General features: G+C 45.1%; 1 protein-coding gene across 1 annotated transcript in view; it reads left to right on the top strand.

Annotated features, from left to right (window-relative positions):
• The window catches only part of LOC130358746 (retinol dehydrogenase 7-like), a 75,823-nt gene that overhangs the window by 39,459 nt on the left and 9,442 nt on the right, over window positions 1-26,922 (top strand). Inside the window, exons 2-3 of the mRNA XM_056562471.1 lie at window positions 11,428-11,686; window positions 12,886-13,049. Of these exons, the coding sequence (XP_056418446.1) occupies window positions 11,428-11,686; window positions 12,886-13,049 (423 nt within the window). The remainder of the gene's footprint in view (window positions 1-11,427; window positions 11,687-12,885; window positions 13,050-26,922) is intronic.

Raw genomic sequence — 26,922 nt, 5'->3', positions numbered from 1 at the left:
AGAAGAATTACCCTGGACCAGGTTCAGCAGGGCAGTCTCAGCAGAAGAGGCTCGGGCAGGTTCCTCAAAGACACTTCGAATCTCCGTGAAGAAGGAGTGTACAGAGGCAGTGACGGGGTCATTGGGGTCCCAGAGCGGTGTGGCCCATGACAGAGCTTTCCCAGACAGAAGGCTGACTACGAAAGCCACCTTAGACCTTTCAGTAGGAAACTGGTCCGACATCATCTCCAAGTGCAGGGAACATTGCGAAAGAAAGCCACGGCAAAACTTAGAGTCCCCATCAAATTTATCCGGCAAGGATAATCGTAGGCCGGAAGCGGCCACTCGCTGTGGAGGAGGTGCAGGAGCTGGCGGAGGAGATGATTGCTGAAGCTGTGGTAGTAGCTGCTGTAGCATCACGGTCAGTTGAGACAGCTGGTGGCCTTGTTGCGCTATCTGTTGCGACTGCTGGGCGACCACCGTGGTGAGGTCGGCGACAACTGGCAGTGGGACTTCAGCGGGATCCATGGCCGGATCTACTGTCACGATTCGGCTGGCAGGTGGTGGATCCTCTGTGCCAGAGAGGGATTGGCGTGGACCGTGCTGGTGGACCGGTTCTAAGTTGCTACTGGTATTCACCAGAGCCCGCCGCAAAGCGGGATGGTCTTGCAGCGGCGGTAGATACCAGGTCGTATCCACCAGCAACGGCTCAACCTCTCTGACTGCTGAAGATAGGCGCGGTACAAGGGAGTAGACAAGAGCAAGGTCGGACGTAGCAGAAGGTCGGGGCAGGCAGCAAGGATCGTAGTCAGGGGCAACGGCAGGAGGTCTGGAACACAGGCTAGGAACACACAAGGAAACGCTTTCACTGGCACGATGGCAACAAGATCCGGCGAGGGAGTGCAGGGGAAGCGAGGTATAAATAGGGAGTGCACAGGTGAACACACTAATTAGGCTAACTGCGCCAATCAGTGGCGCAGTGGCCCTTTAAATTGCAGAGACCCGGCGCGCGCGCGCCCTAGGGAGCGGGGCCGCGCGCGCCGGGACAAGACCGATGGAGAGCGAGTCAGGTACGGGAGCCGGGATGCGCATCGCGAGCGGGCGCCTCCCGCATCGCGAATCGCATCCCGGCTGGGAGAGGTATCGCAGCGCCAACGGTCAGCGGGTCTGACCGGGGCGCTGCAATTGCGAGGATGTAGCGAGCGCTCCGGGGAGGAGCGGGGACCCGGAGCGCTCGGCGTAACAAAGAGGAGAAGTTTAATTTGATCTTGAGCTGTTTACAGAGGGCCCTCCAGAATTTAGACACGAATTGGACGCCCCTATCCGAGACGATATGCGTGGGCAAACCGTGAAGACGAAAAATGTGTACAAAAAATTGCTTTGCCAACTGAGGCGCTGAAGGAAGACCAGGAAGAGGAATAAAATGTGCCATCTTGGAAAATCGATCAACGACCACCCAAACAACTGTGTTGCCACGGGATGAGGGCAAGTCCGTAATAAAGTCCATACCAATCTGTGACCAAGGCTGTTCGGGGACAGGCAGAGGATGAAGGAGGCCAGCAGGCTTCTGGCGAGGAGTCTTATCCCGGGCACAGACAGTACAGGCCCGCACAAAATCAACAACATCAGTCTCCAGAGTCGGCCACCAATAGAAACGAGAGATGAGTTGCAAGGATTTTTTGATGCCCGCATGGCCTGCGAGGTGGGAGGAGTGTCCCCATTTGAGAATCCCGAGACGCTGGCGTGGAGAAACGAAGGTCTTCCCTGGAGGAGTTTGCCTGATGGAGGCTGGAGAAGTGGAGATCAGACAGTCAGGAGGAATGATGTGTTGCGGAGAGACCTCTACTTCCGAGGCATCCGAGGAACGAGAGAGGGCATCGGCCCTAATGTTCTTGTCAGCAGGGTGAAAATGAATTTCAAAGTTAAAACAGGCAAAGAACAACGACCACCTGGCCTGGCGAGGGTTCAGTCGTTGGGCAGACTGGAGATAGGAGAGATTCTTGTGATCAGTGTATATGATAACTGGAAATTTTGATCCCTCCAGCAGGTGCCTCCATTCCTCAAGCGCCAATTTAATGGCCAGTAGTTCTCGATCCCCGATGGAATAGTTTCTCTCCGCCGGGGAGAAGGTCCTAGAAAAAAAACCACAAGTCACAGCATGCCCGGAAGAATTTTTTTGTAGAAGGACAGCTCCAGCTCCCACTGAGGAGGCATCTACCTCCAATAGGAAGGGTTTAGATGGGTCAGGTCTGGAGAGCACAGGAGCGGAAGAAAAGGCAGACTTGAGATGTTTAAATGCGTCTTCCGCTTGGGGAGACCAGGACTTGGGATTGGCATTTTTCTTGGTTAAAGCCACGATAGGAGCCACAATAGTGGAAAAGTGTGGAATAAACTGTCTGTAATAATTGGCGCACCCCAAAAAACGTTGGATAGCACGGAGTCCGGAGGGGCGTGGCCAATCTAAGACGGCAGAGATTTTATCTGGGTCCATTTGTAGTCCCTGGCCAGAGACCAAGTATCCTAGGAAAGGAAGAGATTGACATTCAAAGAGACATTTCTCCATTTTGGCATAAAGTTGATTGTCCCGAAGTCTCTGAAGAACCATGCGGACATGCTGGCGGTGTTCTTCTAAGTTGGCAGAAAAAATCAGTATATCGTCCAGATAAACCACAACACAGGAATATAGGAGATCACGAAAAATTTCATTAACAAAGTCTTGGAAGACGGCAGGGGCGTTGCATAAGCCAAAGGGCATGACCAGATACTCAAAGTGTCCATCTCTGGTGTTAAATGCGGTCTTCCATTCGTCCCCCTCCCTGATGCGGATGAGATTATAAGCACCTCTTAAGTCCAGTTTGGTAAAGATGTGGGCACCTTGTAAGCGATCAAAGAGTTCCGAGATAAGAGGTAAGGGGTAGCGTTTTTTTACCGTGATTTTATTAAGTCCGCGGTAATCAATACAAGGACGTAGGGAGCCATCTTTTTTGGACACAAAAAAAAATCCAGCTCCGGCAGGAGAGGAGGACTTGCGGATAAACCCCTTTTTTAAATTCTCCTGGATGTACTCCGACATGGCAAGAGTCTCAGGAGCAGACAGAGGATAGATTCTGCCCCAGGGTGGAGTAGTACCCGGGAGGAGGTCAATAGGACAGTCATAAGGCCTGTGAGGAGGCAGAGTCTCAGCTTGCTTTTTGCAAAAAACGTCAGAATAGTCCATATAAGCCTTAGGAAGACCGGATACAGGGGGAACCACAGGGTCACGGCAAGGAGTACTGGGAACCGGTTTAAGACAGTCCTTGTGACAAGAAGTACCCCAGTTCTTGATTTCTCCTGTGGACCAATCAAGGGTTGGGGAATGGCGTTGAAGCCACGGTAATCCAAGAAGAATTTCAGAAGTGCAGTTGGAGAGGACCAAAAATTCAATTTTTTCGTGATGAGGTCCGATGCACATTAGGAGAGGTTCCGTGCGGTAACGCACGGTACAGTCCAATCTTTCATTGTTAACAGAATTGATGTAGAGGGGTCTGGCGAGACTGGTCACCGGGATGTTGAACCTGTTGATGAGAGAGGCCAAAATAAAATTTCCTGCAGATCCGGAATCCAAGAAGGCCATAGCAGAGAAGGAGAAGGTAGAGGAAGATATCCGCACAGGCACAGTAAGGAGTGGGGAAGCAGAGTTGACACCAAGAACTGTCTCATCTTTGTGCGGAGTCAGCATACGTCTTTCCAGGCGGGGAGGACGGATAGGACAATCTTTCAAGAAGTGTTCGGTACCGGCACAGTACAGGCATAGGTTCTCCATGCGGCGTCGTGTCCTCTCTTGAGGTGTCAAGCGAGACCGGTCGACTTGCATAGCCTCCACGGCGGGAGGCACAGGAACGGATTGCAGAGGACCAGAGGAGAGAGGAGCCGGGGAGAGAAACCGCCTCGTGCGAACAAAGTCCATATCCTGGCGGAGCTCCTGACGCCTTTCGGAAAAACGCATGTCAATGCGGGTGGCAAGATGAATAAGTTCATGCAGGTTAGCAGGAATTTCTCGTGTGGCCAGCACATCTTTAATGTTGCTGGATAGGCCTTTTTTAAAGGTCGCGCAGAGGGCCTCATTATTCCAGAATAATTCGGAGGCAAGAGTACAGAATTGGATGGCGTACTCGCCAACAGAAGAATTACCCTGGACCAGGTTCAGCAGGGCAGTCTCAGCAGAAGAGGCTCGGGCAGGTTCCTCAAAGACACTTCGGATCTCCGTGAAGAAGGAGTGTACAGAGGCAGTGATAGGGTCATTGCGGTCCCAGAGCGGTGTGGCCCATGACAGAGCTTTCCCAGACAGAAGGCTGACTACGAAAGCCACCTTAGACCTTTCAGTAGGAAACTGGTCCGACATCATCTCCAAGTGCAGGGAACATTGCGAAAGAAAGCCACGGCAAAACTTAGAGTCCCCATCAAATTTATCCGGCAAGGATAATCGTAAGCCGGAAGCGGCCACTCGCTGCGGAGGAGGTGCAGGAGCTGGCAGAGGAGATTGTTGCTGGAGCTGTGGTAATAGCTGCTGTAGCATCACGGTCAGTTGAGACAGCTGGTGGCCTTGTTGCGCTATCTGTTGCGACTGCTGGGCGACCACCGTGGTGAGGTCGGCGACAACTGGCAGTGGGACTTCAGCGGGATCCATGGCCGGATCTACTGTCACGATTCGGCTGGCTGGAGGTGGATCCTCTGTGCCAGAAAGGGATTGGCGTGGACCGTGTTGGTGGACCGGTTCTAAGTTGCTACTGGTATTCACCAGAGCCCGCCGCAAAGCGGGATGGTCTTGCAGCGGCGGTAGCAACCAGGTCGTATCCACCAGCAACGGCTCAACCTCTCTGACTGCTGAAGATAGGCGCGGTACAAGGGAGTAGATAAGAGCAAGGTCGGACGTAGCAGAAGGTCAGGGCAGGCAGCAAGGATCGTAGTCAGGGGCAACGGCAGGAGGTCTGGAACACAGGCTAGGAACACACTAGGAAACGCTATCACTGGCACAATGGCAACAAGATCCGGCGAGGGAGTGCAGGGGAAGTGAGGTATAAGTAGGGAGTGCACAGGTGAACACACTGATTAAGCCTGCTGTGCCAATCAATGGCGCAGTGGCCCTTTAAATTGCAGAGACCCGGCGCGTGCGCGCCAGGACAAGACAGACGGGGAACGAGTCAGGTACGGGAGCCGGGATGCGCATCGCGAGCGGGCACCTCCCGCATCGCGAATCGCATCCCGGCTGAGAGAGATATTGCAGCGCACCCGGTCAGCAGGTCTGACCGGGGTGCTGCGAATGCGAGGATGCTGCGAGCGCTCCGGGGAGGAGCGGGGACCCGGAGCGCTCGGCGTAACACCCGTGTCCCCGACTGCCGGCGGGGCCGGGATTCACATCACGGGACATGCCCGCATGCGAACCCCGGCCCGTCTCTTACCACACTCTGCTCCTGCAGCTGCTTCCTCTCAGCCCCGGCGCACATGTCCCTGTCCCCTAGGGTGGGTGCACGCCGGAGCTTTGAGATTTAATGGTAAAGTGCGCCCATAATTAGTGAATTCACCTGTCACCAAGTTATTTATTCCTCCCACGCCCCCCTGCCGGATCTTCAGTGCTTATTGCCTAAGAGAAAGTGTTCCCATTGCCTGTTTTGCCTACCTGTTTCCTGACCTTCCTGCTACTTTTTTTTACTCCAAACCTTTGCTGTCTGCCTAGACCTTCTGCTACGTTGACTAAGCCTCTGCCTCATCCTCCGGTACCCCGCTTTGCACAGTTACCTGTGTGATCGAGCCGTGTCGGGGGTAGCAACCTGGGTGTCACCTGCCGCAGCAAATCCATCCTGCTTTGTGGCGGGCTCTGGTGAAGACCAGCGGCACCTTAGACTCCGCTCCCTGATACGGTCCGAGTCATCAGCCACACAGGTAGAGGATCCACATCCCGTTTTGTGACAGCCCGCATTCAGGTGCGTGACAGTTATTATTTACAATAATGTATGTACCTTGGCGTTATGGATCTCAGGCAGTGTGCCCCACAGCAGCTATAGTGTCGACCCAATGGGACCCTGTATCACCATTTAATAGATAAAAGATATGATATGTAAATAAGGTAGACGGCAGCGCTAGTGGAGACTTGCTAATACGTGTATAACTAGTGGATATTGCCGATCCTGAAATGCAGTGATTAAATACGATACTGTATTGCAATAAGGTGTTTTCCCCAAGTACAATGCATACAGGCAGCTGAAAGAAAACAGGCGCAGGTTACCTTCAATGTATGCGTGCTTGACATAAATTCCCGGTCCTTCAGTGTCCTGATCAATGGCGGTTGTTCCAGCCGGATTTCAGCTATGTTGCTTTGTAATTTGTATTCCGTGCTGGTGCTGCGGGCGTGTGGCGAAGTCTTTGTGCAGCCACAGGGAGATCTGCCCCGGCCGCCGGCTTCTTCACCTGCGTGTTACAAAGTGAAAGGAGTAAAAGTCCTGTACTTACAAGTGACTTCACTAAGGTAAAATAAATGGGACAAAAAGGATAGCTCCAACGGCGTTTCAGAGAATGACGTTCTCCTTCCTCAGGGATACCCTCTCCCTCTGGGATTAGGCTATTTATACCTTTCACTATAATGCTCCCCCATGCACCAGATTAAGTAATGATGATAATTTTGTATGCATATATGTTGTTTCTGATCCTCTTGCAAGAAAACATAGTACCTAGCATATAGTATCCTCTAGTATCATCCCCCTACAGTCTATGTGGAAAAAAACATCTGAAAAAACGCATATCAAAAACGCACCATGTGAATACAGTCCCAGTATATATTTCCAAGATGTTTTGCTATTCCTTTCCTTTTTGCAGGTTTAATATATAGCATACTCATGATTCCAAAAAGGCAAACGGTTCAAAATCAACATTGAGACCAAAGGGGACTAATTTATTAAGATTAAAAATCCACCTGCATTCTGCTTTGGATAATTGGGAGATATAGTTCCCTCCTCTCCAATATGGGTGTATGTGTTCAATACCATAAAAGTGAGACCCTTGAAAGGAGGCGTTATGTTTCTCCACATAATGTTTTGAGAGGGGGTGTCCTTCATATTTTCTCCCAATATTATATAAATGTTCGCCTATGCGTTTTGACAAGAGTCTTTTTGTTCGTCCTATATACATTTTTCCACATGGGCAGTCTATTCCATAAAGGACTCCCTTAGTTTACAAATGATTTGGGAACTGATTTTTTTCTCAAAAGTGCCATCTTTATTGTTAATGAGTGTTTTTGAGGTAGTGATTCCAGTGGATTTACATCCTTTGCACATGCGACAGGGGGGGGGAAAGCCTGGTTTTTGGAAGAAAACTGTGTTGGTAGTATTTTTTGTATTTCCAGGATTTTTACTGTAGGCAGATCCATCATATCTGGGGTAGAGTGTTTAACCTCTAAACTCTCCAGATATGTGGACACCCATTTACAAAAATGTGTCACTAAACTTCCAGCGTATCTTAAAGACACCAAGCACATTTTACAAATTTTACAAAATATTAAATGGGAACCAGATTTTATTTTAGGGACCTTGGATGTCATGTCCTTATACATGGTCATTGAACATCAAAAGGGTCGAGCGGCATCTGAATTCTTTTTAAAACAGGAAACAGAATTTTTAACTCCTCAGGTTGATTTTATTGGTGATTGTATTGATTTTATATTGAAGCATAATTATTTTATATATGATGATCACTTTTATTTACAACAATGGGGCACAGCCATGGGGACCAGGTTTGCACCAAGTTATTCCAATCTATATATGCGGCACTGGGAACACATGTTCATACATCCCGGTGCCCATTTTGCATCCAATCTGGTCTTATGGCGTCGCTTCATAGACAACATCATTTTTAACTAATTTATATAAAAATGAGTTCTATCTTAAATTTACACCCACCATCAGTCAGACCGAAATCAACTTTTTAGATTTAGTTATTTATGTAAAAAACGGAGGTCTGTGCACAAAACATACCAGAAGGTCACTGCTAGTAATAGTTTTATTCACATTACAAGTTGCCATCTTCCTATTTGGTTGGAGAACATCCCGAGAAGTAAATTTGTTAGACTGCACAGAAATTGTACAGATGATTATATTTTTTTTTAAAAGTAGCGGAAGATTTACAGAAAAAAATCGTAAATAAAGGGTATAAAACTGTTGTTCTCTCAGATACTATTGAGGTACAAAAAGTGGAAAGATCTATCCTTTTAAAAGACAGGATCATAGGTGACACAACCATCAAAATCCCTATAATCACCACCTACAACTCCCAGAGCTTCTTTCTCATGAAGACTATTAAAAAACACTGGGGTATTTTACAGGGAGACAGAATTTTTGGGGAACTGCTCCCTAAAAATCTATAATTTGTATTCCAAAAAAGTCAAAATATAGGGAATATAGTAACCCCTACAGTAAAAAATCATGGAAATACAAAAAATAGTACCAACACAGTTTTCTTCCAAAAACCAGACTTAAATCCACTGGAATCACTACCTCAAAAACACTCATTAACAATAAAGATGGCACTTTTGAGAAAAAAATCAGTTCCCATATTAACTGTAAAACTAAGGGAGTCAATTATGGAATAGACTGCCCATGTGGAAAAACTTATATAGGACGAACAAAAAGACTCTTGTCAAAACACATCAGCGAGCATTTATATAATATTGGGAGAAAATATGAAGGACACCCCCTCTCAAAACATTATGTGGAGAAACATAATGCCTCCTTTCAATGGTCCCACTTTTATGGTATTGAACACATACACCCATATTGGAGAGGAGGGAACTATATCTCCCAATTATCCAAAGCGGAATGCAGTTGGATTTTTGTATCTTAATACCTTAGTCCCCATTGGTCTCTATGTTGATTTTGAACTGTTTGCCTTTTTGGAATCATGAGTATGCTATATATCAAACCTGCAAAAATGAAAGGAATAGCAAAACATCTTGGAAATATGTTTTTTTTTATATGCGTTTTTTCAGATGTATTTTTCCACATAGACTGTAGGGTGATGATACTAGAGGATACTATATGCTAGGTACTTTGTTTTCTTGCAAGAGGATCAGCAACAACATATATGCATACAAAATTATCATTATTACTTAATCTGGTCCATGGGGGAGCATTATAGTGAAAGGTATAAATAGCCTAATCCCAGAGGGCCAGGGTATCCCTGAGGAAGGAGAACATCATTCTCCGAAACACCGTTGGAGCTATCCTTTTTGGCCCATTTGTTTTACCTTAGTGACGTCACTTGTAAGTACAGGACTTTTACTCCTTTCACTTTGTAGCACGCAGGTGGAGAGGCCGCCGGCCGGGGCAGATCTCCCTGCGGCTGCACAAAGACTTCTACACACACCCGGAGCACCAGCACGGAATACAAATTACAAAGCAACATAGCTGAATCCCGGCTGAAACAACCGCCATCGATCTGGACCGGGAATATATGTCAAGGACGCATACATTGAAGGTAACCTTCACCTGTTTTTTTTTCAGCTGCCTGTATGCATTGTACTTGGGGAACACCTTATTGCAATACAGTATCGTATTTAATCACTGCATTTCAGGATCGTCAATATCCACTAGTTATCCACTAGTTATACCTTCTTTACATATCATAACAGTTATTATTTGATTGGTTGTTTAAGTGTATATGCTCATGTAAGCATATATTAATCATAGTCATGTGTAGCTATATGATGCAGGCTTCCTGTTTATGAAGAAGATTCTCGAGATGTCCTTTATTTTCCACCAGCTGCATATTTTTCAGTTACATTGTATTTCTCATTTTTGGACACTGAAAATCTTCTTTCTTGCTTCTTGGGCATTGACCCAGAGAGCAGGTTCCATTTTGGTTACAAGCAAATAGCAAGCTGATATAACTGATAAGGATAATAATGTTTTTCTGCAGCATTAGCAAGAGTATACATGTATATTCATTCAATCAAAATCATCATATTCATCCTTAACATAAGTACTGGAAGGATTAAGAATTTTTGATAGAAGTAATTCACAAATCTGTTTAACTTTCTGGCACCAGTTGATAAAAAAGTTTTCCACGGGAGTACCCCTTTAACCCCTTAAGGACACATGATGTACTGGAACCTCATGTGTCCGCTCCCGATCTATAACGCGGGGCCGCGGCCGGGTCGGGCCCGGCCTCTAACAACAGCCGGTACCCGTGGCTAATAGCGCGCGGCATTGATCGCTGTGCTGCGCGCTATTCACCCTATTAACCCTAAAGTGAAACTGAAACCATGCCGGTTAGCTCAGTGGGCTGTTCGGGATAGCCGCGGCGAAATCGCGGCATCCCGAACAGCTTACAGGACAGCAGGAGGGTCCCTACCTGCCTCCTCGCTGTCCGATTGCCGAATGACTGCTCAGTGCCGGAGATCCAGGCATGAGCAGTCAAGCGGCAGAATCATCGATCACTGGTTTCTTATGAGAAAGCAGTGATCAATGTGAAAGATCAGTGTGTGCAGTGTTATAGGTCCCTATGGGACCTATAACACTGCAAAAAAAGGGGGGGAAAAGTGAATAAATATCATTTAACCCCTTCCCTATTAAAAGTTTGAATCACCCCCCTTTTCCCATAAAAAAACACAGTGTAAATAAAAATAAAAATAAATATATATGGTATCGCCGCGTTTGGAAATGTCCGAATTATAAAAATATATCGTTAATTAAACCGCACGGTCAATGGCGTGCGCGCAAAAAAATTCAAAAATCCAAAATAGTGCATTTTTGGTCACTTTTTAGATCATGAAAAAATGAATAAAAAGCGATCAATAAGTTCTATCAATGCAAAAATGGTACAGTTAAAAACTTCATATCACGGCGCAAAAAATGAGCCCCCATACCGCCCCATAGACGGAAAAATAAAAAAGTTATAGGGGTCAGAAATGATAATTTTAAACGTATTAATTTTCCTGCATGAAGTTATGATTTTTTCCAGTAGTACGACAAAATCAAACCTATATAAGTAGGGTATCATTTTAACTGTATGGACCTACAGAATAAATATCAGGTGTCATTTTTACCGAAAAATTTACTACGTAGAAACGAAAGCCCCCAAAAGGTACAAAACGGCAGTTTTTTTTAAATTTTGTCTCACAATGATTTTTTTTTCCGTTTCACCGTAGATTTTTGGGCACAATGACTGACGTCATTACAAAGTAGAATTGGTGGCGCAAAAAATAAGCCATCATATGGATTTTTAGGTGCAAAATTGAAAGAGTTATGATTTTTTAAAGGCAAGGAGCAAAAAACGAAAATGCAAAAACGGAAAAAACCCCAGTCCTTAAGGGGTTAATGTCATATTTTTTGTTTCCTGATAGAACTGATGTAAGAAATGGACCTGTCTATGCAGAAATCTAACTTCATGGTGACCACATTCTCTGGGTTGTTTCTTTTCCAGGCCTTTGGGGTCTGGTGAACAATGCCGGCATTGGTATCCCAGGAGGGATAAATGAATGGCTCACTACAGATGATTTTGTGAAGATTCTGAAAGTAAATCTACTGGGAGTAATTGATGTGACAATTAATATGTTGCCGATGATACGGAAAGCACAAGGCCGTATTGTGAATGTCAGCAGTGTGGCTGGAAGACTAAGTATTTGTGGTGGAGGATATTGCATATCAAAGCATGGAATAGAATCCTTTTCAGACAGTCTTCGGTGTGTATCTTCTTTTAAGAACTATTTTTATGTCTCTTGTGAATGAAAACATTTGCATGTTAAACCAAATGAAAGCAAAACTGTCAATACGATGTGTCTTTCTGGATTGGTGGTTCCAACAAATTATCATGCAAAAAGTTGGGAAGGAAGCGTAGAGATCTTTATAAAATGTTATACCCATTATAGGCCCTGGATCATTACCATATAGCATGCACATATATACCTCCAAGTGTCAAGAAGGTGTTCCTAAGGCCTTAAAGTGCCCTGGGCCAGAACACATCCTCTGTCCACCTCCCCTTTAGCATTGGCAGTGAGTCAGCATTGTATGGATCAGTTTAATCTGTGCTGTGCTAACAAAGCCTGCCTAAGGTCTACTATAGCAGGCACAGAGAACTATTAAGGGCTTTGGGCTGCCATAGTACTAGATGCCACCCCACCTCACCCTCCTTGCCCATTGGTGCTTCATCTGTCATTTTGCTCATAATGGAAAGAAAATGGTGGTTCCAGCTCCCATTAAAAAAATGAAGTCTTTCATTTGTCCATTAAAAGATTAAGCATTTCGGTTTATCAATAAACCTTAATAATAGCGACCCCCCCCCCTTCCTCCCCTATTGCTGCTGCACCTGTCATTTAGCCCTTTAAAGGCTTTTTTAAGTGTCTAGCTTCTATATTTGACTCCCTCAGTTCTGCTGCTCACTCATTCTGATATCCACTGCTCAAGAAGAGGTGTGTCCGAGGCAGCACTGAGCCCGCCGTCACTCCCCATGCATTCACTTCCTCCATGAGTTTGCTGTGCAGTGCTGGATCTCTTCATTCAATCACCACAGGCTGCTCTGTAACTCTCTCCTCTCTGTTTTCAGACAGGAGTCTGATAGACAGGACAGGAGTGAGCAAAAAAGGGTGCTTGTCCCACCCTTACTAACTGGACTTTGTCCCGGACTGTGCTTCAGCTAGGAGAGAGATGATGCTGCAGCCAGACAGGATTATGTTCTGGATGGTATGGGGACCCCTAGTGGTCTTTTTTTTTTTTTTATAAGCCATGATTTCTAGAAAAAGGAGAGAACACTTTTTTATGAAGTAAATTAGAAAGGTTAATGTTTTGCCAAGATGCCCAACATATAAAACGTTTTTGATTCTAATGATCTAAGACTAATCCATGTGTAGCCATTATCTATATTCAAATTACTCTTGTTTTTCAGCCGTGAAATGCTTCCATTTGGAGTAAAGGTTACTATCATTGAACCTGGCTTTTTTAAAACTGAACTTACAAATCCACAGTTACAAAAGGAAAGCATTAAACGGACATGGGAACAAGCATCAGAAGAAGTCAAGGAAAGTTATGGAGCAGAGTTTTTTATGAAAAGTGAGTGACCTTATACAACCGATGCTGATAATAGTATTTATTAAGTTAGGATGTGAGGTTTTGTTGTCTGCTAAAAATTTTACACTGTAATACAAAGCAAGTTTTGGTAAAGCTTCCTATTCTCAAAGGAGAGCATCCTACCATGCCCTTAGCACTAAAACACTTCTCAACATTGAAATTGCAACACCGAAAAGGAAAGGTTGTGGAATGATGGAAATCACAGGGTCGTTAGACATGTAAATGATATGCAAATGAAAAATTAAAACAAAATAATACACACACTTACATGCCTTGGCATGCTATCCATAAGGTTGACTGAGGAATGTTGCTGGATCCACATAGACATGCAAATTATCAAGATTCAGTTCGCTTTGCAATTGCCAAACAACAACATCCCAGATGTGCTCGATGGTTGACAAGTCCAGAGATGCTGCAAGCCATAGTAGCATATTAAGGCCATGCAGACTGCTCAAAGTAACATGATCAACATGCAGTCTGGCATTGTCGTATTGAAAAAAGGATTCTGGGACAATTTGGAGAAATTACTGTATGATGGTTTCACGACCAAATCACAAGCTTTTAGTGTACCTGGAATGAAGAATAGAGGGGTCTGGCTACCCTACATTACACTATAATCCTGGGGAGTAGAAATTGTGTGGCATTCCCTCATAAAGGCCTCTTCATGGCATTACCCACGTAGTCTCGAGACCAATTTCTGGCTATCAATGCATTTTGACTCATCACTGAAAAGGATAGCCCTCCATTGCAACCTTCTATTGCCCTCTTGCTCTGCTCTTTTGAGAGCGGTGGCGTGCGGTTAGTGTAGCTGAATGTCTGGCTGATAGCCCATTATCATGCAGGTGCCTTCTGATGGTTTGTGTATACACTGTTTGACACCCTAGGCTTAGTATGTGACATCAAATTTTCCGAGGTTTTGTGTGGCTAAAAGAAAAGCATTTTCAAACACTGATAAATAGATGATGGTAATACTGATTGACATTTTATTGCAAGGGTCAAATAACTGTTAGTTTATCCCTGACAGGCAGGGATTTTTTGTGAAAAAACGCTACGGCCAGATGTTAGCTGCAAGTCAATAGGGAACAGCAAAATGCCTTTTCCACTTAGCTTTTTTCAGTTTGGCGTTTTTTTTATCCTTTTGGCATTTTTTCACTCCTCGTTGGCGTTTTCCTGCTCCTTGGCAGTGTTTCAAAATCGCAGCATGTTGGGACTATGGCGTTTTTTCACAGAAATCGTGGCGTTTCTCTCCCATAGAAGTCTACGCCAAGAAAAACACCATGTGGGTGGGATGGAGGAATGGAGTAAGCATTTTTTATTCAATTTCATAGGTCAACATAAAAAAAAATACACACACATATATATATATATATATATATATATATATATATAAAGATACAGTAGGGATGGAAAAAACTGTAGGGAAATTTTTTTTATTTTTTAGAACAAAATTTTTATAAATTTTTAATCAGGGACTAATTAATGTGAGCAGGCAGAGACAAAAAATATAGCCAGCAATATTATAAAAGGATAAAGGGGGCATGTAATTGTAAAAAATAATATCTTTTTAATAAATTTTGTGAAACTTTTTATTAACAATGAATTTTAATTATGTGTTTTATAAAGTGTGTGTGTTTTTTCCTTTTTTTGACTTTATACTCTTTATTTTATACATTATTTAGGTACTACTACTACTCTCAGCATGGAACAGACTGTTCCATGCTGGGAGCTTTAGTATCTGTACTAATAGACAGATCGGAGAGGGTAGTACCTAAATAATGAATAAAATAAAGAGAATAAAGTAAAAAAAAGTAAAAAATCACACACACTTTATAAAACACATAATTAAAATACATTATTAATATCTAATAATTACATTTGACAAAGCAACTGATCATGTGATCACAGCGTTAAGTCCGCTAGTGAAACTAATAAAAAATATTTACCATTTATACAAAAGCTTCCCCAAAAGAAATCCATAAAAGAATGTTTTGCTGCAAGGACTTTAGTGATGTTAGGTTCTAATGTAATAACTGCTGTGGTCATTGAAAAAGAGGTAAGAAACCTCGAAACAAATCTGACAAGGCAAATAAAGGAATTTTTGGTTTACTAATCAGTCTACTTCGAAGTTTGTGCATACACAAACTCCTAGTAGAGCAGATAAGGCTGCAAAGTATGATTGAGAATCCAGAGTTCAAGCCTAGATAAAGCTTTTTCACATTGTATTTTCAGTAATCATTTGCTGTGTGCATTGGGAAGGCTCCAAGACTACACGGCAAACATGTCCATAAACCCCTGACATAACCTGACAAAGGTCAAACTAGTCACTTTGGTCTCCTCTCAGGTGGTACACATTTAGTTTTGCTTTCTAGAATAGTGCAGTGATTGTCTGCTCGAGCTTTGACCCAGAATACATAAGAAACAGCACAGGAATAAAACAGATCTGTACAATATATAGTGGCCATTCTGGGTTACTGCATTAACTTTAATGGAAGCTAAGCTACAGTAACCAGCTTAGCCGCACCATATAATGTACTTATCTGTTTTATTCGTATAGCAAACCTAAACGTGTACCACAAAAATATGGATATACTTCCAGCTCCAAACTTCATAACATTCAAGCTTTAAGTAACATCTTGAAATTCACATCTCTGGTATAGCCGACGCGCTTCTACCAGTTTGCTGTCTTTAATCATGTAACGCCAAACAAGGACACTACAGCAAAATGTAATCAAACATCAAAGCACAGGGCCGGACTGGCCTACTGGGATACCAGGAAAATAGCCGGTAGACCTGCCTCCCTGTGGGTCAGCAGTGGCTGGCCGTGCCTGGCCACTGGACGCAGCCTCACAGTTGTGGGCCAGCAGCGGGCCGGCCGCCCACCCACCCACACTAGCACAAAAAGTCCTGACATTAGTATCAGGACCTTGTAGCAGCGGCCACAGAGCAGCAAAGCTGAGAACTATAAGCTCCAAGCCCTGCCGCTCACCCCATTACCTGCTGGGAGACAAGGATGGAAACGTTACTGTGCCGCACAGAAATGCTCTGCATGGGCGCGGTGGAAAGGTAAGTTGTTGTATGTTAGATTTTTTTGGTTTTAACAAACATTGCCGCAAAAGGGAAGGGAGTGGAGAAGCCTACCTGCCTGCTTATCTACTCTAAAGGGGGGGGGGGGGGGACTTACTTGTCTGTTTGCCTACTTACTCTAAAGGGGGTCTACCTGTCTGCTTTCCTACCTACTCTAGAGAGGGGGGAGCCTACCTGCCTGCCTGTTTACCCACTCTAAAGGGGGGACCTACCTGCTAACTCCGAAGGGGGGAGTCTACTGTAAAGGGGGGGAGTGCTGCCTGCCTCCTACCTGCCTACCATTTTTCTAACTTACATGGAGGGAGGGAAGGGAAGGAGAAGCCTGCTAACTTACCTACCTAATGTAATGGGGATCCACCTGGCTAATAGTGAGGGGGAGCAGCATGCTTACCTACCCAGCTAATATAAGGGGGGAGCCTACTTACATTCCTAATATAATGGTGGGGAGATCAACCTAGCTAATATGGAAGGAGGGAGCTAATATGGGGAACCCAAGGGGGCTTTACTCTATGGAGAACAGAGGGGGCCTGACAGCCATAGGGGGGGCCTAACTGCCATATGTGGACACAGATAGGGCCTGACTGCCACATGCGGGAATAGAGGGGGCCTAACAGCTATATGGGGCAAAGTGAAGGCTTAAGTTCTATATGGGGGCACAATTACTACACTGCTCAAAAAATAAAGGGAACACTTAAACAACACAATGTAACTCCAAGTTAATCACACTTCTGTGAAATCACACTGTCCACTCAGGAAGCAACACTGACAATCACTTTCTCATGCTGTTGTGCAGATGGAAATTGAAGCAATTAGCAAGACACCCCAGTAAAGGAGTGGTTCTTTAGGTGGTGACCACAGACCCCTTCTCAGTTCCTATGCTTCCTGGCTGATGTTTTGGTCCCTTTTGAATACTGGCGGTGCTTTCACTCTAGTGGTAGCATGAGACGGAGACTACAACCCACACAAGTGGCCCAGGTAGTGCAGCTCATCTAGGATGGCACATCAATGCGAGCTGTGGCAAGAAGGCTTGCTGTGTCTGTCAGCCTAGTGTCCAGAGTAGAGAGGTGCTACCAGGCCAGTACACCAGGAGATATGGAGGAGGCCATAGGAGGGCAACAAGCCAGCAGTAGGACCGGTACCTCTGCCTTTGTGCAAAGAGGAGCAGGAGGAGCACTGCCAGAGCCCTGCAAAATGACCTTCAGCAGACCACAAATGTGAATGTGTCCACTCCACTCCATGAGGGTGGTATGAAGGCCCGACATCCACAGGTGGGGGTTGTGCTTACAGCCCAACACTGTGCAGGACATTCGGAATTTGCATGAGAACACCAAGTTTGGAAAATTCGTCACTGGCGCCATCTGCTCTTCACAGATGAAAGTAGGTTCACACTGAGCACATGTGACAGAGCCTGGAGATGCCGTGGAGAATGTTCTGCTGTCTGCAACATCCTCCAGCATGACCAGTTTGGCGGTGGGTCAGTAATGGTGTGGGGTGGCATTTCTTTGGGGAGCCTGACTGCCATTAGATACCGAAATGAGATTCTCAGACCCCTTTGTGAGACCATGAGCTGGTGCGGTTGCAAGACAATGCTAGACCACATGTTGCTGGAATGTGTCAGCAGTTCCTGCAAGAGGAAGGCATTGATGCTATGGACTCGCCCGCTCGTTCCCTAGACCTGAATCTGATTGAGCACATTTGGGACATGTCTCGCTCCATCCACCAACGCTACGTTGCACCACAGACTGTCCAGGAGTTGGCAGATGCTTTAGTCCGGGTCTGGGAGGACATCCCTCAGGAGACCATCCGCCAACTCATCAGGAGCATGCCCAGGCATTGTATGGAGGTCATACGGGCACGTGGAGGCCACAGACACTACTGAGCCTAATTTTGACTTGTTTTAAGGATTTTGCATCAAAGTTGGACCAGCCTGTAGTGTAGTTTTCCATTTTGATTTTGAGTGTGACTCCATATACAGACCTCCATGGGTTGATAAATTTGATTTCCATTGATAATTTTTGTGTGATTTTGTTGTCAGCACATTCAACTATGTAAAGACGAAAGTATTTCATACGATTAGTTCATTCATTCAGATATAGGATGTGATCCCTTTATTTTTTTGAGCAGTGTATATAAGGCAGTATTGATGGGAAGTGTGTATTGAGGTGAGTATGGCGGTGAAGTGATGAGACTAAAATGTTTGTCTGGCAGGTTCTGTGGAGACAAGTCTTGGCCAGGAAGAATCTTCATGATGCCCAGGACAGATGGTGAAGAAAAGTGAAAGTGAACCACTCAAAGATGTCACCTGTGATTCATTAGGAAAAGAAGTCACCTGTGATTCACTGGATGAAACTGTAAGCACTATCATTATTTGCCCCTTGTCTACTGGTATTATTGGTTATATTGGTCTCAGAATACAGGATTTGGTCAGTAATAGTATGATGGTAAGATATATATGGTGATACTATTCCTCCTTGTATACTGGTATTATTAGTAATATTGCTGTCAGTATACAGATTTAGTCAGTATGATGGTTATATGTATGGTAATAATATTTCCTCTATGTATACTGGAATTATTGGTAATATTGGTCTCAGTATAATGTTTTTTCTCTGTAACAGTATGATGGTTATATGTATGGTAATAATATTTCCCCCATGTATACTGGAATTATTGGTATTATTGGTCTTAGTATTCAGGATTTGGTCAGTATCAGCATGATGGTAATAGAAGGGTGATACTATTCCTCCTTTTATACTGGTATTATTAGTAATATTGCTGTCAGTATACAGGATTTGGTCAGTAACAGTATGATGGTATATGTATGGTGATAATATTCCTCCTTGTATACTTGTAATATCAGTCTCAGTATACAGGATTTTTACGTGCAATGCTTCCCTTTCCCAATAGAACCTTTTTCAAGCATTTCCACCATTTTTCACTATAATGGAATACTGCACCATTTTAGTTTTTAAATCTGTGGACTGTGATTGGGTCTTTAAATGTGTTATGCTACACATATAAATGAATATTTATTCATTAATATGTGTAGCATATGTAGCTTTGTAAAAAGTTACGACTGTGTGTGGCAGCCATTGGCTGGCACAATGACACTGTGTTGTGGGGCTGGCGTGCAATTATTTCCAGGTTTTACAGTCAGCGATGTGGTCAGACTTGCTGATAGCAAGCACATCCCTGTCTCTGCTGCCGGCACAACTGCAGTTCGCATCCCGCAATACGAACGCATGCAGGGTCTCTCCTCACCTCCTTGGCGTTCTGTTTCCTCCGCTCTGTGTCTGCAGGTGCACGCGTCCCCGCCTCCTAGGGCACGCACGCACCAGCTCTTTAAGATTTAAAGGGCCAGTGCACCATTGATTGGTGCTAGTCTCTTTTGACCCTATATAACCCCGCACTTCCTTTAATCCTTGCCAGATCTGTGTACCTTTATTGCCTAAGAGAAAGCATTTACTTGTGTCTTGCCTTGCCATAAACCTGACCCCTTGCTACATATCCTGACCTTGCTCCTGTGCCGCCTGCCTTCTGACCTCTTGCTATGTGACCTAACCTTGCATCATTGCCACCAGCCCAGACCTCCTGCCTGTCCTGACTTCGTCTGTGCCTCATCCTTCCTGTGCCACGTTATACCTCGGCTGCCTGGGACGAGTCGTATCAGGGGTAGCGACCTGGGTTCCGCCTGCCGCAGCAAGTCCATCCTGCTTTGCGGCGGGCTCTGGTGAAAACCAGCGGCACCTTAGACTTCACTCCCTAGTACGGCCCACGCCATCATCCTCACAGGTCAGTGGATCCCCCTCACCACAGCTGTAACAGTAAGATCCGGCCATGGATCCCGCTGCGGTGCCTCTGCCGGATGCTTCTGACCTCACTTCTATTGTGGCCCAGCAGTCCCAGCAAATTACACAGGTGCAGTAGTTTAATCAACTGTCCGTGATGATGCATCAGCTCCTCACGGTCCAGCAGCAGCAACTACAGCAGGAGCAGCAACAGCCGCAACCTGCTCTAGTGGTTCCACCGGTGTCTGCAGCATCCGTCAGTCCCAAACTTCATTTATCCCTGCTGACAAAGTATGAAGGGGATCCTAAATTGTGCAGGGGATTCGTGACCCAGTGCTCCATGCATGTCGAACATATGGCCGATCAGTTCCTGACAGAACGTGCCAAGGTGGCCTTCGTGGTTAGTCTGCTCTTTGCTAAGGTTCCGGCCTGGTCCACACCTCTCTGGGACAGAAGCGACCCAGTGACTACCAACCTGCAAGCTTTCCTCTCAGAATTCCACAGCGTCTTTGAAGAGCCTGCTCGGTCTTCCTCTGCAGAAACTGCGCTTCTGAACCTCCGCCGATTCTTCTGTAGGTGAGTATGCGGTCAAATTTCGCACCCCTGCTTCTGAACTTGACTGGAATAATGCAGCCCTTTGTGCCACCTTCAAAAAAGGCCTTTCCGGCAGAGTCAAAGACGTTTTGGCTGCACGGGATCCTCCTCCTACCTTGAGTGAACTCATTCTCCTGTCCCCTCGTATTGATGTGCACTTCGCCGAGAGGCAAGAGGAAATTCGTCTCGAGCGTGAACCTGCTCGTACTCGTCATTTCGCTCGACTGGCACCGGTGTTCCAGCGGACTACTCTGTCACCTGCCTTACCTCCTGCTGAAGAAGCTATGCAAGTGGACCGAGCTCACCTGTCACAGCATGAGAGGTCTCGACGATGTGAGGAAAATCTTTGCCTCTATTGTGCCAATCCAGAACATTTCCTCAAAGATTGTACTTTCTGTCCTTCTCGTCCGGGAAATGCAAGCACCTAGGCATCCCTAGGTGAGAATATCTCCTCTCCTCGTTTGTTTATGCCGGTCCAAATCTTCACCTCTTCCAGGACTTCATTTAATGCCCCTGCTTTCTTGGACTCTGGTTCGGCAGGAAATTTCATCAATGCACCCTGGTCCACAAGCATCATCTTCCGGTGACAAGGCTCAGGAAACCCCTATACATCTCCTCCATCAACGGTGAAAGTTTGAACCTTAAAATCTCTGCCTGTTGGCATCGCAATTGAAGTGCTCTCTTGCTTCACCTTCTTCTCTGCCGGTCCTTATCAGGACTTTGCTGATGTGTTTTGCGAGAAACAGGCCAAAAGTCTTCCTCCAAATCGACCCTATGATTGTCCTATTGAGCTTCTGCCTGGTACTACACCTCCCCGGGGAAGAATCTACCCCCTGTCTGTGCCTGAAACGAAAGCCATGTCTCAGTATATTAAACCCTTATGATTGCTTATTTTTTGCGCCACCAATTCTACTTTGTAGTGACATCAGTAATTTTACCCAAAATTCTACGACACCATTTGTTACTTTTGGGGGCTTCCATTTCTACGCAGTAAATTTTTTCGTAAAAATGACACCTTCTCTTTATTCTGTAGGTCTATACAACTAAAATGATACCCTATTTATTCTAGAAAAAATCATAACTACATGCAGAAGAATGTATATGTTTAAAATTGTCATCTTCTGACTCCAATAACTTTTTTTATTTTTCCGAATACGGGGTGGTATGAGGGCTCATTTTTTGCGTGGTGATCTGAAGTTTTTAGCGGTACCATTTTTGTATTGATTGGACTTTTTGATTGCTTTTTATTCATTTTTTCATTATATAAAAACTGACCAAAAATATGCTATCTTGGACTTTGGAATTTTTTTTACGCCACTGACCATGCGGTTTAATTAACGATATATTTTAATAATTCTGGCACTTCCGCACGCGGCGATACCACATATGTTCATTTTTATTTCCACAGTTTTGTTTTTTTTATGGGAAAAGAAGGGGGGTGATTTTTACTTTTATTAACTTTTTTTTTTTCACTTTTTTTTGCAATCTTATAGCTCCCATAGGAGGCTATAACACTGCACACACTGATATTTTACATTGATCATTTCTATCCCATAGGATAACATTGATCAAAGATTTTGCTGCTTGACTGGATCTCAGGCACTGAGCAGTCATTCGGCGATCAGACACGCAGGAGGAAGGTAGGGATCCTCCTGATGTCCTGCAAGCTGTTTGGGACACAGCGATTTCGCCGCGGCGGTCCCGAACAGCCGACTGGGCTAGCTGGAGGTAGTTTACTTTCACTTTAGATGAGGTGATCAACTTTGAACGCCGCGTCTAAAGGGTTAATAGCGCGTGGCACCCACGTTATAGAAAGGGAGAGGACTCACAACATACAGGCATGCCCTGTGTCCTTAAGGGGTTAAGGAGAATCTCCAGAAGGGTTTTATCCAGAAATCCTACTCTTCTGCCGGAGCTGGTTTCTTTTTCATGGAGAAGAAGGACGGCTCTCTTCATCCTTGCATTGACTACCGTAGTCTCAATAAGATTGCCATCAAGAATCGGTATCCTTTACTTCTCATTTCTGAGCTCTTCGACCATCTGCGGGGCACCAAGGTCTTCACTAAATTGGATCTGTAAGGAGCATATAATTGAATCAGGATTTGAGAAGGAGATGAATGGAAGATGGCTTTTAATACATGTGATGGGCACTTTGAGTACTTAGTGATGCCATTTGGACTCTGTAACACCCTGGCTGTCTTCCAAGAATTTGTTAGTGACATCTTTCGGGACCTTCTTTACACTTGTGCCATGGTCTATTTTGATGACCTCTTTATCTTCTCTCCCAACTTGGAGGTGCATCGCATTCATGTGCACCAGGTCTTACGTCGCCTGTGGAATAATCATCTTTATCCCAAACTCGAGAAATGCCTCTTTGAGAAGACAAGTCTTCCGTTCCCGGGTAACTTTGTCTCAAGCCAAGGCCTCCAGATGGATCCAGTAAAGTTGTCTTTGGTACTCAATTGGCCACGACCTTCTGGCCTACGGGCCATACAATGTTTTCTTGGATTTGCCAATTATTATAAACAGTTCATTCCACATTTCTCCTCCTTGATTGCTCCGATTGTGGCTCTCACCAAGAAAAAACAGTAATCCCAAATCCTGGTCCCGAGAAGCAGAAGAGTCTTTTATCCATTAGAAATCTGCCTTCGCTTCTGCGCTTGTTCTGTCTAGACCCGACCCAGAAAAGCCGTTCTTTCTTGAAGTAGATGCCTCTTCAGTAGGAGCCAGCGCCAACTTAACTCAAAAATCCTCCAGAGGTAAAATGGTGACTTGTGGCTTCTTTTCTAAGACACTCTCGCCTGCTGAGAGAAACTATTCTATGGGAGATCGGGAACTCTTGGCCATTAAGCTTGCCTTAGAAGATTGGCATTTGTTATTGGAAGGATCAACTTACCCTGTCAGTATCTACAAGGACCATAAAAATCTTTTATCTCTTCAGTCCGCACAGTGCCTGAACCTCCGGTAGGCCAGATGGTCTCTTTTCTTTTACCGGTTTAATTTCTTTATTCATTTTTGACCTGCGGACAAGAATGTCAGTGCTGATGCTCTCTCTAGAGCTTATGATGTGAAAGATCTGGACTCTACTCCTCGGCATATTGTTACTCCTGAACGCATGATTATGGTGGTGCCTGTTGTTCTTCAGCAAGTCCTTCCAGGGAAGTCTTTTGTGTCTCCTCGTCTGAGACGCAAAGTGTTGTATTGGGGCCATTCTTCTTTACTAGCCGGGCATGCTGGACTATGGAAGACCATTCAATTGATCACCTGACATTACTGGTGGCCGATCGTGGAGCGTGATGTCACTGATTTTGCATGTTCCTGTACGACCTGTGCCCATGACAAGACTTCCCGGCTTAAGCCTGCAGGTCTTTTACTTCCTTTGCCTATCCTGGAGGGCCCTTGGTCTAACATTGCTATGGACTTTGTCACCGATCTGCCTCCCTCCTGCAACAACACAGTCATTTGGGTGGTTGTTTATTGTTTTTCCAAGATGGCTCATTTTGTGCCCCTCTCTGGACTTCCTTCTGCTCCACAACTGGTGGATCAATTCCTTCAACATATGTTTCCTTTGCATGGCCTACCATCTCACATTGTCTCTAATCGTGGGGTTCAGTTTGTTTCCAAATTCTGGCAGGCTCTCTGCTCTCGTCTCAAAATCAAGCTTGACTTCTCTTCTGCATACCACCCCCAGTCCAACGGTCAGGTAGAGAGGGTGAATCAAATTCTTGGAGATTATCTACATAATTTTGTTTCTGCTTGACAAGACAATTGGGCCAACCTGCTTCCCTGAGCTTTCATATAACCACCAGGATTCTGAAGCTACTAAAACTTCCCCGTTCTACATTGTCTACGGCCGTCACCCTCATCCTCCTCTTCCTCTGCCTGTTCCTTCCGAAGTACCTGCGGTGGATATTCTGTTACGGGACTTTTCTTCTATTTGGAAAGAAACTCAGCGCTCTTTAATTCTTGCATCCACCCGCATAAAGTCGCAGGCAGACAAAAAGAGAAGACCTCTTCCGATCTTTTCACCTGGTAACAAAGTCTTGTTATCCACCAAGTATATTCATTTCAAGATTCCCAGCTACAAATTGGGTCCCCACTTCCTGGGTCCTTTCAAAGTCATGCAACGCATTAATCCTGTGTCTTACAAACTCCCTCTGCCTGCATCTCTTTGAATTCAGAACTTGTTTCACGTCTCTCTCCTCAAACCCGTTATTCTTAATCACTTTTCTCATGGGGATGTCTCTTCCACTTCTGTCTCTAGTTCCTCTGACATCTTTGAAGTTAAAGAGATTTTGGCCACCAAGATTGTCAGAAAAAAACGCTTCTTCTTGGTGGATTGGAAGGGGTTCGGGCCAGAAGAAAGATCTTGGGAACCTGAAGAGAAGATACTGGACCAAGGTTTTATTCATCGGTTCCTGCGACCCAAATTGAGGGGGAGACCTAAGGGGGGTACTGTTACAGTAAGCGCTGCAGTCAGACTTGTTTACCACAAGCGCATCCCTGTTTCTGCTGTTGGCACTGCTGGGGTATGCATCCTGCGATGCGGATGCATGCAACCGCCGGGTCTCTCCTCACCTCCTCGCTGCTCTGTCTCCTCCACTCACCGTGTCTGCCAGCGCGCGCGTCCCCGCCTCCTAAGGCGCGCACACGCCAGCTCTTTAAAATTGATTGGAGCTAGTCTCTTTTGACCCTATATAGCCCCGCACTTCATTTAATCCTTGCCAGATCTTTATGTAGTTATTAAGAGAAAGCGTTTATTTGTGTCTTGCCTTGCCGTGTATCTGACCCCTTGCTACGTATCCTGACCTTGCTCCTGTGCCGCCTACCTTCTAACCTCTTGCTACATGACCTGACCTTGCATCATTGCCACCAGCCCAGACCTCCTGCCTGTCCTGACTTTGTCTGTTCCTCATGCTTACTGTGCCACGTTATACCTCGGCTGCCTGTGGGGATGAGTCGTATCAGGGGTAGCGACCTGGGTGCTGCCTGCCGCAGCAACTACATCTTGCTTTGCAGCGAGCTCTGGTGAAAACCAGCGGCACCTTAGACTCCGCTCCCTGGTACGGCCCACACCATCATCCTCACAGGTCAGGGATCCACCTCACCACAGCTGTAACACCAGGGCTCGTTTTTATCGACAGTCTGGCCCTGGCGATATATATCTTTATTGAAAAAAAATTTGTAAAAAGACTAAGCAAAAAAACTGTACAAAAAGGGCACCATAAACTCCCACAAGGCACACACAGTAGAGGGAAGGGTAAAGTAAAAAAAGTTTAAAAAAAAGTGTACATGATGAGGCAGTATAACATTAAAAGGGCATTCCAGGAATATTTTTTTATTTGACTATGCTACAGGGGCTGTAAAGTTAGTGTGTTCATAATATGTAAAGTTAGTGTAGTTCATAATATAGTCTTTACCTGTGTGTGACGGTTTTCTCACAATTCTTCTGTGATTTTCCCTCCAATATCTATTTTTACCAGCATACAAAATGAATGTTGTCTCAGATTTTTCCCAGGTTGCAATGCGGCCAAGACCTGACTCACTAGTCAGCTGATGACAGGGAGCCTGTCTGCTTCAATGGGAGGAGCGATCGCTTGGTGGGAGAGAGATCAATCTGCAACTAATGCAACAGCTGTAGGCACCCTGATTGAAAACCACAGGTCTTTTGAATGGATGCAGCTCATTTCTGTTTCAATGGGTGGGCTGGCGGATGTGTAGGAGGGAGGAAAATGGAATTGTGGGTTTTGTAATCAAAAAAAGAAAAGTCAAACAGGAAATACCAGTTGACAAAAAGCTAACCACGGTGTTATGGTAATCTCACAACATAGCCATTTAGCCCCAATACAGGCGCAGATCCTTCCTAAGCATGTCCATTACTGTCTAGCAGGTACGTACTAAAATCACCTCATGGTGGATAACCCCTTTAAAGGAGATATCCAGCCAAAATTGGTGGAAAAAAAACACTTAAATAAGTTATATATTTATAAGCTCACCATGACTCCACAAGGCATCCCAACTAATTTGTTTAAAAATCAGACCCATAATCCTGCTGTGTCAGCAAAAAAATCCACACATTGGGCTTATTTCCTGTGTGAGCTGCAGGGAGGGGCTGCTGTGAGAGTGAGCAGGAAAGGGGGGGTGCCCTCTAGCCAATCAGAGACACTCACACTGAAGCTGTCAGCTCTCTGAGCAGGGGAGGAGGGAGTGAGAAGTGTCGTCTACAGTAGACGTTAGTCATCATTGTGATAAGATCTCCTAGACTACCTATCTGGAGAGAAACAGGGTATGTGCTCAGCAAAGATTACACTTCACTTTGCAAAGTTATATAACTTTATCATGTGTAGCTATATAAAGGTAATTTCATTTGGCTGGAGTTCTCCTTTAAC

The sequence above is a fragment of the Hyla sarda genome, chromosome 2 (genome assembly GCF_029499605.1).
Source record: "Hyla sarda isolate aHylSar1 chromosome 2, aHylSar1.hap1, whole genome shotgun sequence".
Lineage (NCBI taxonomy): Eukaryota > Metazoa > Chordata > Amphibia > Anura > Hylidae > Hyla > Hyla sarda.
Note: the sequence above shows the minus strand (reverse complement) of the source record. Positions and strands in the feature narration are given on the sequence as shown.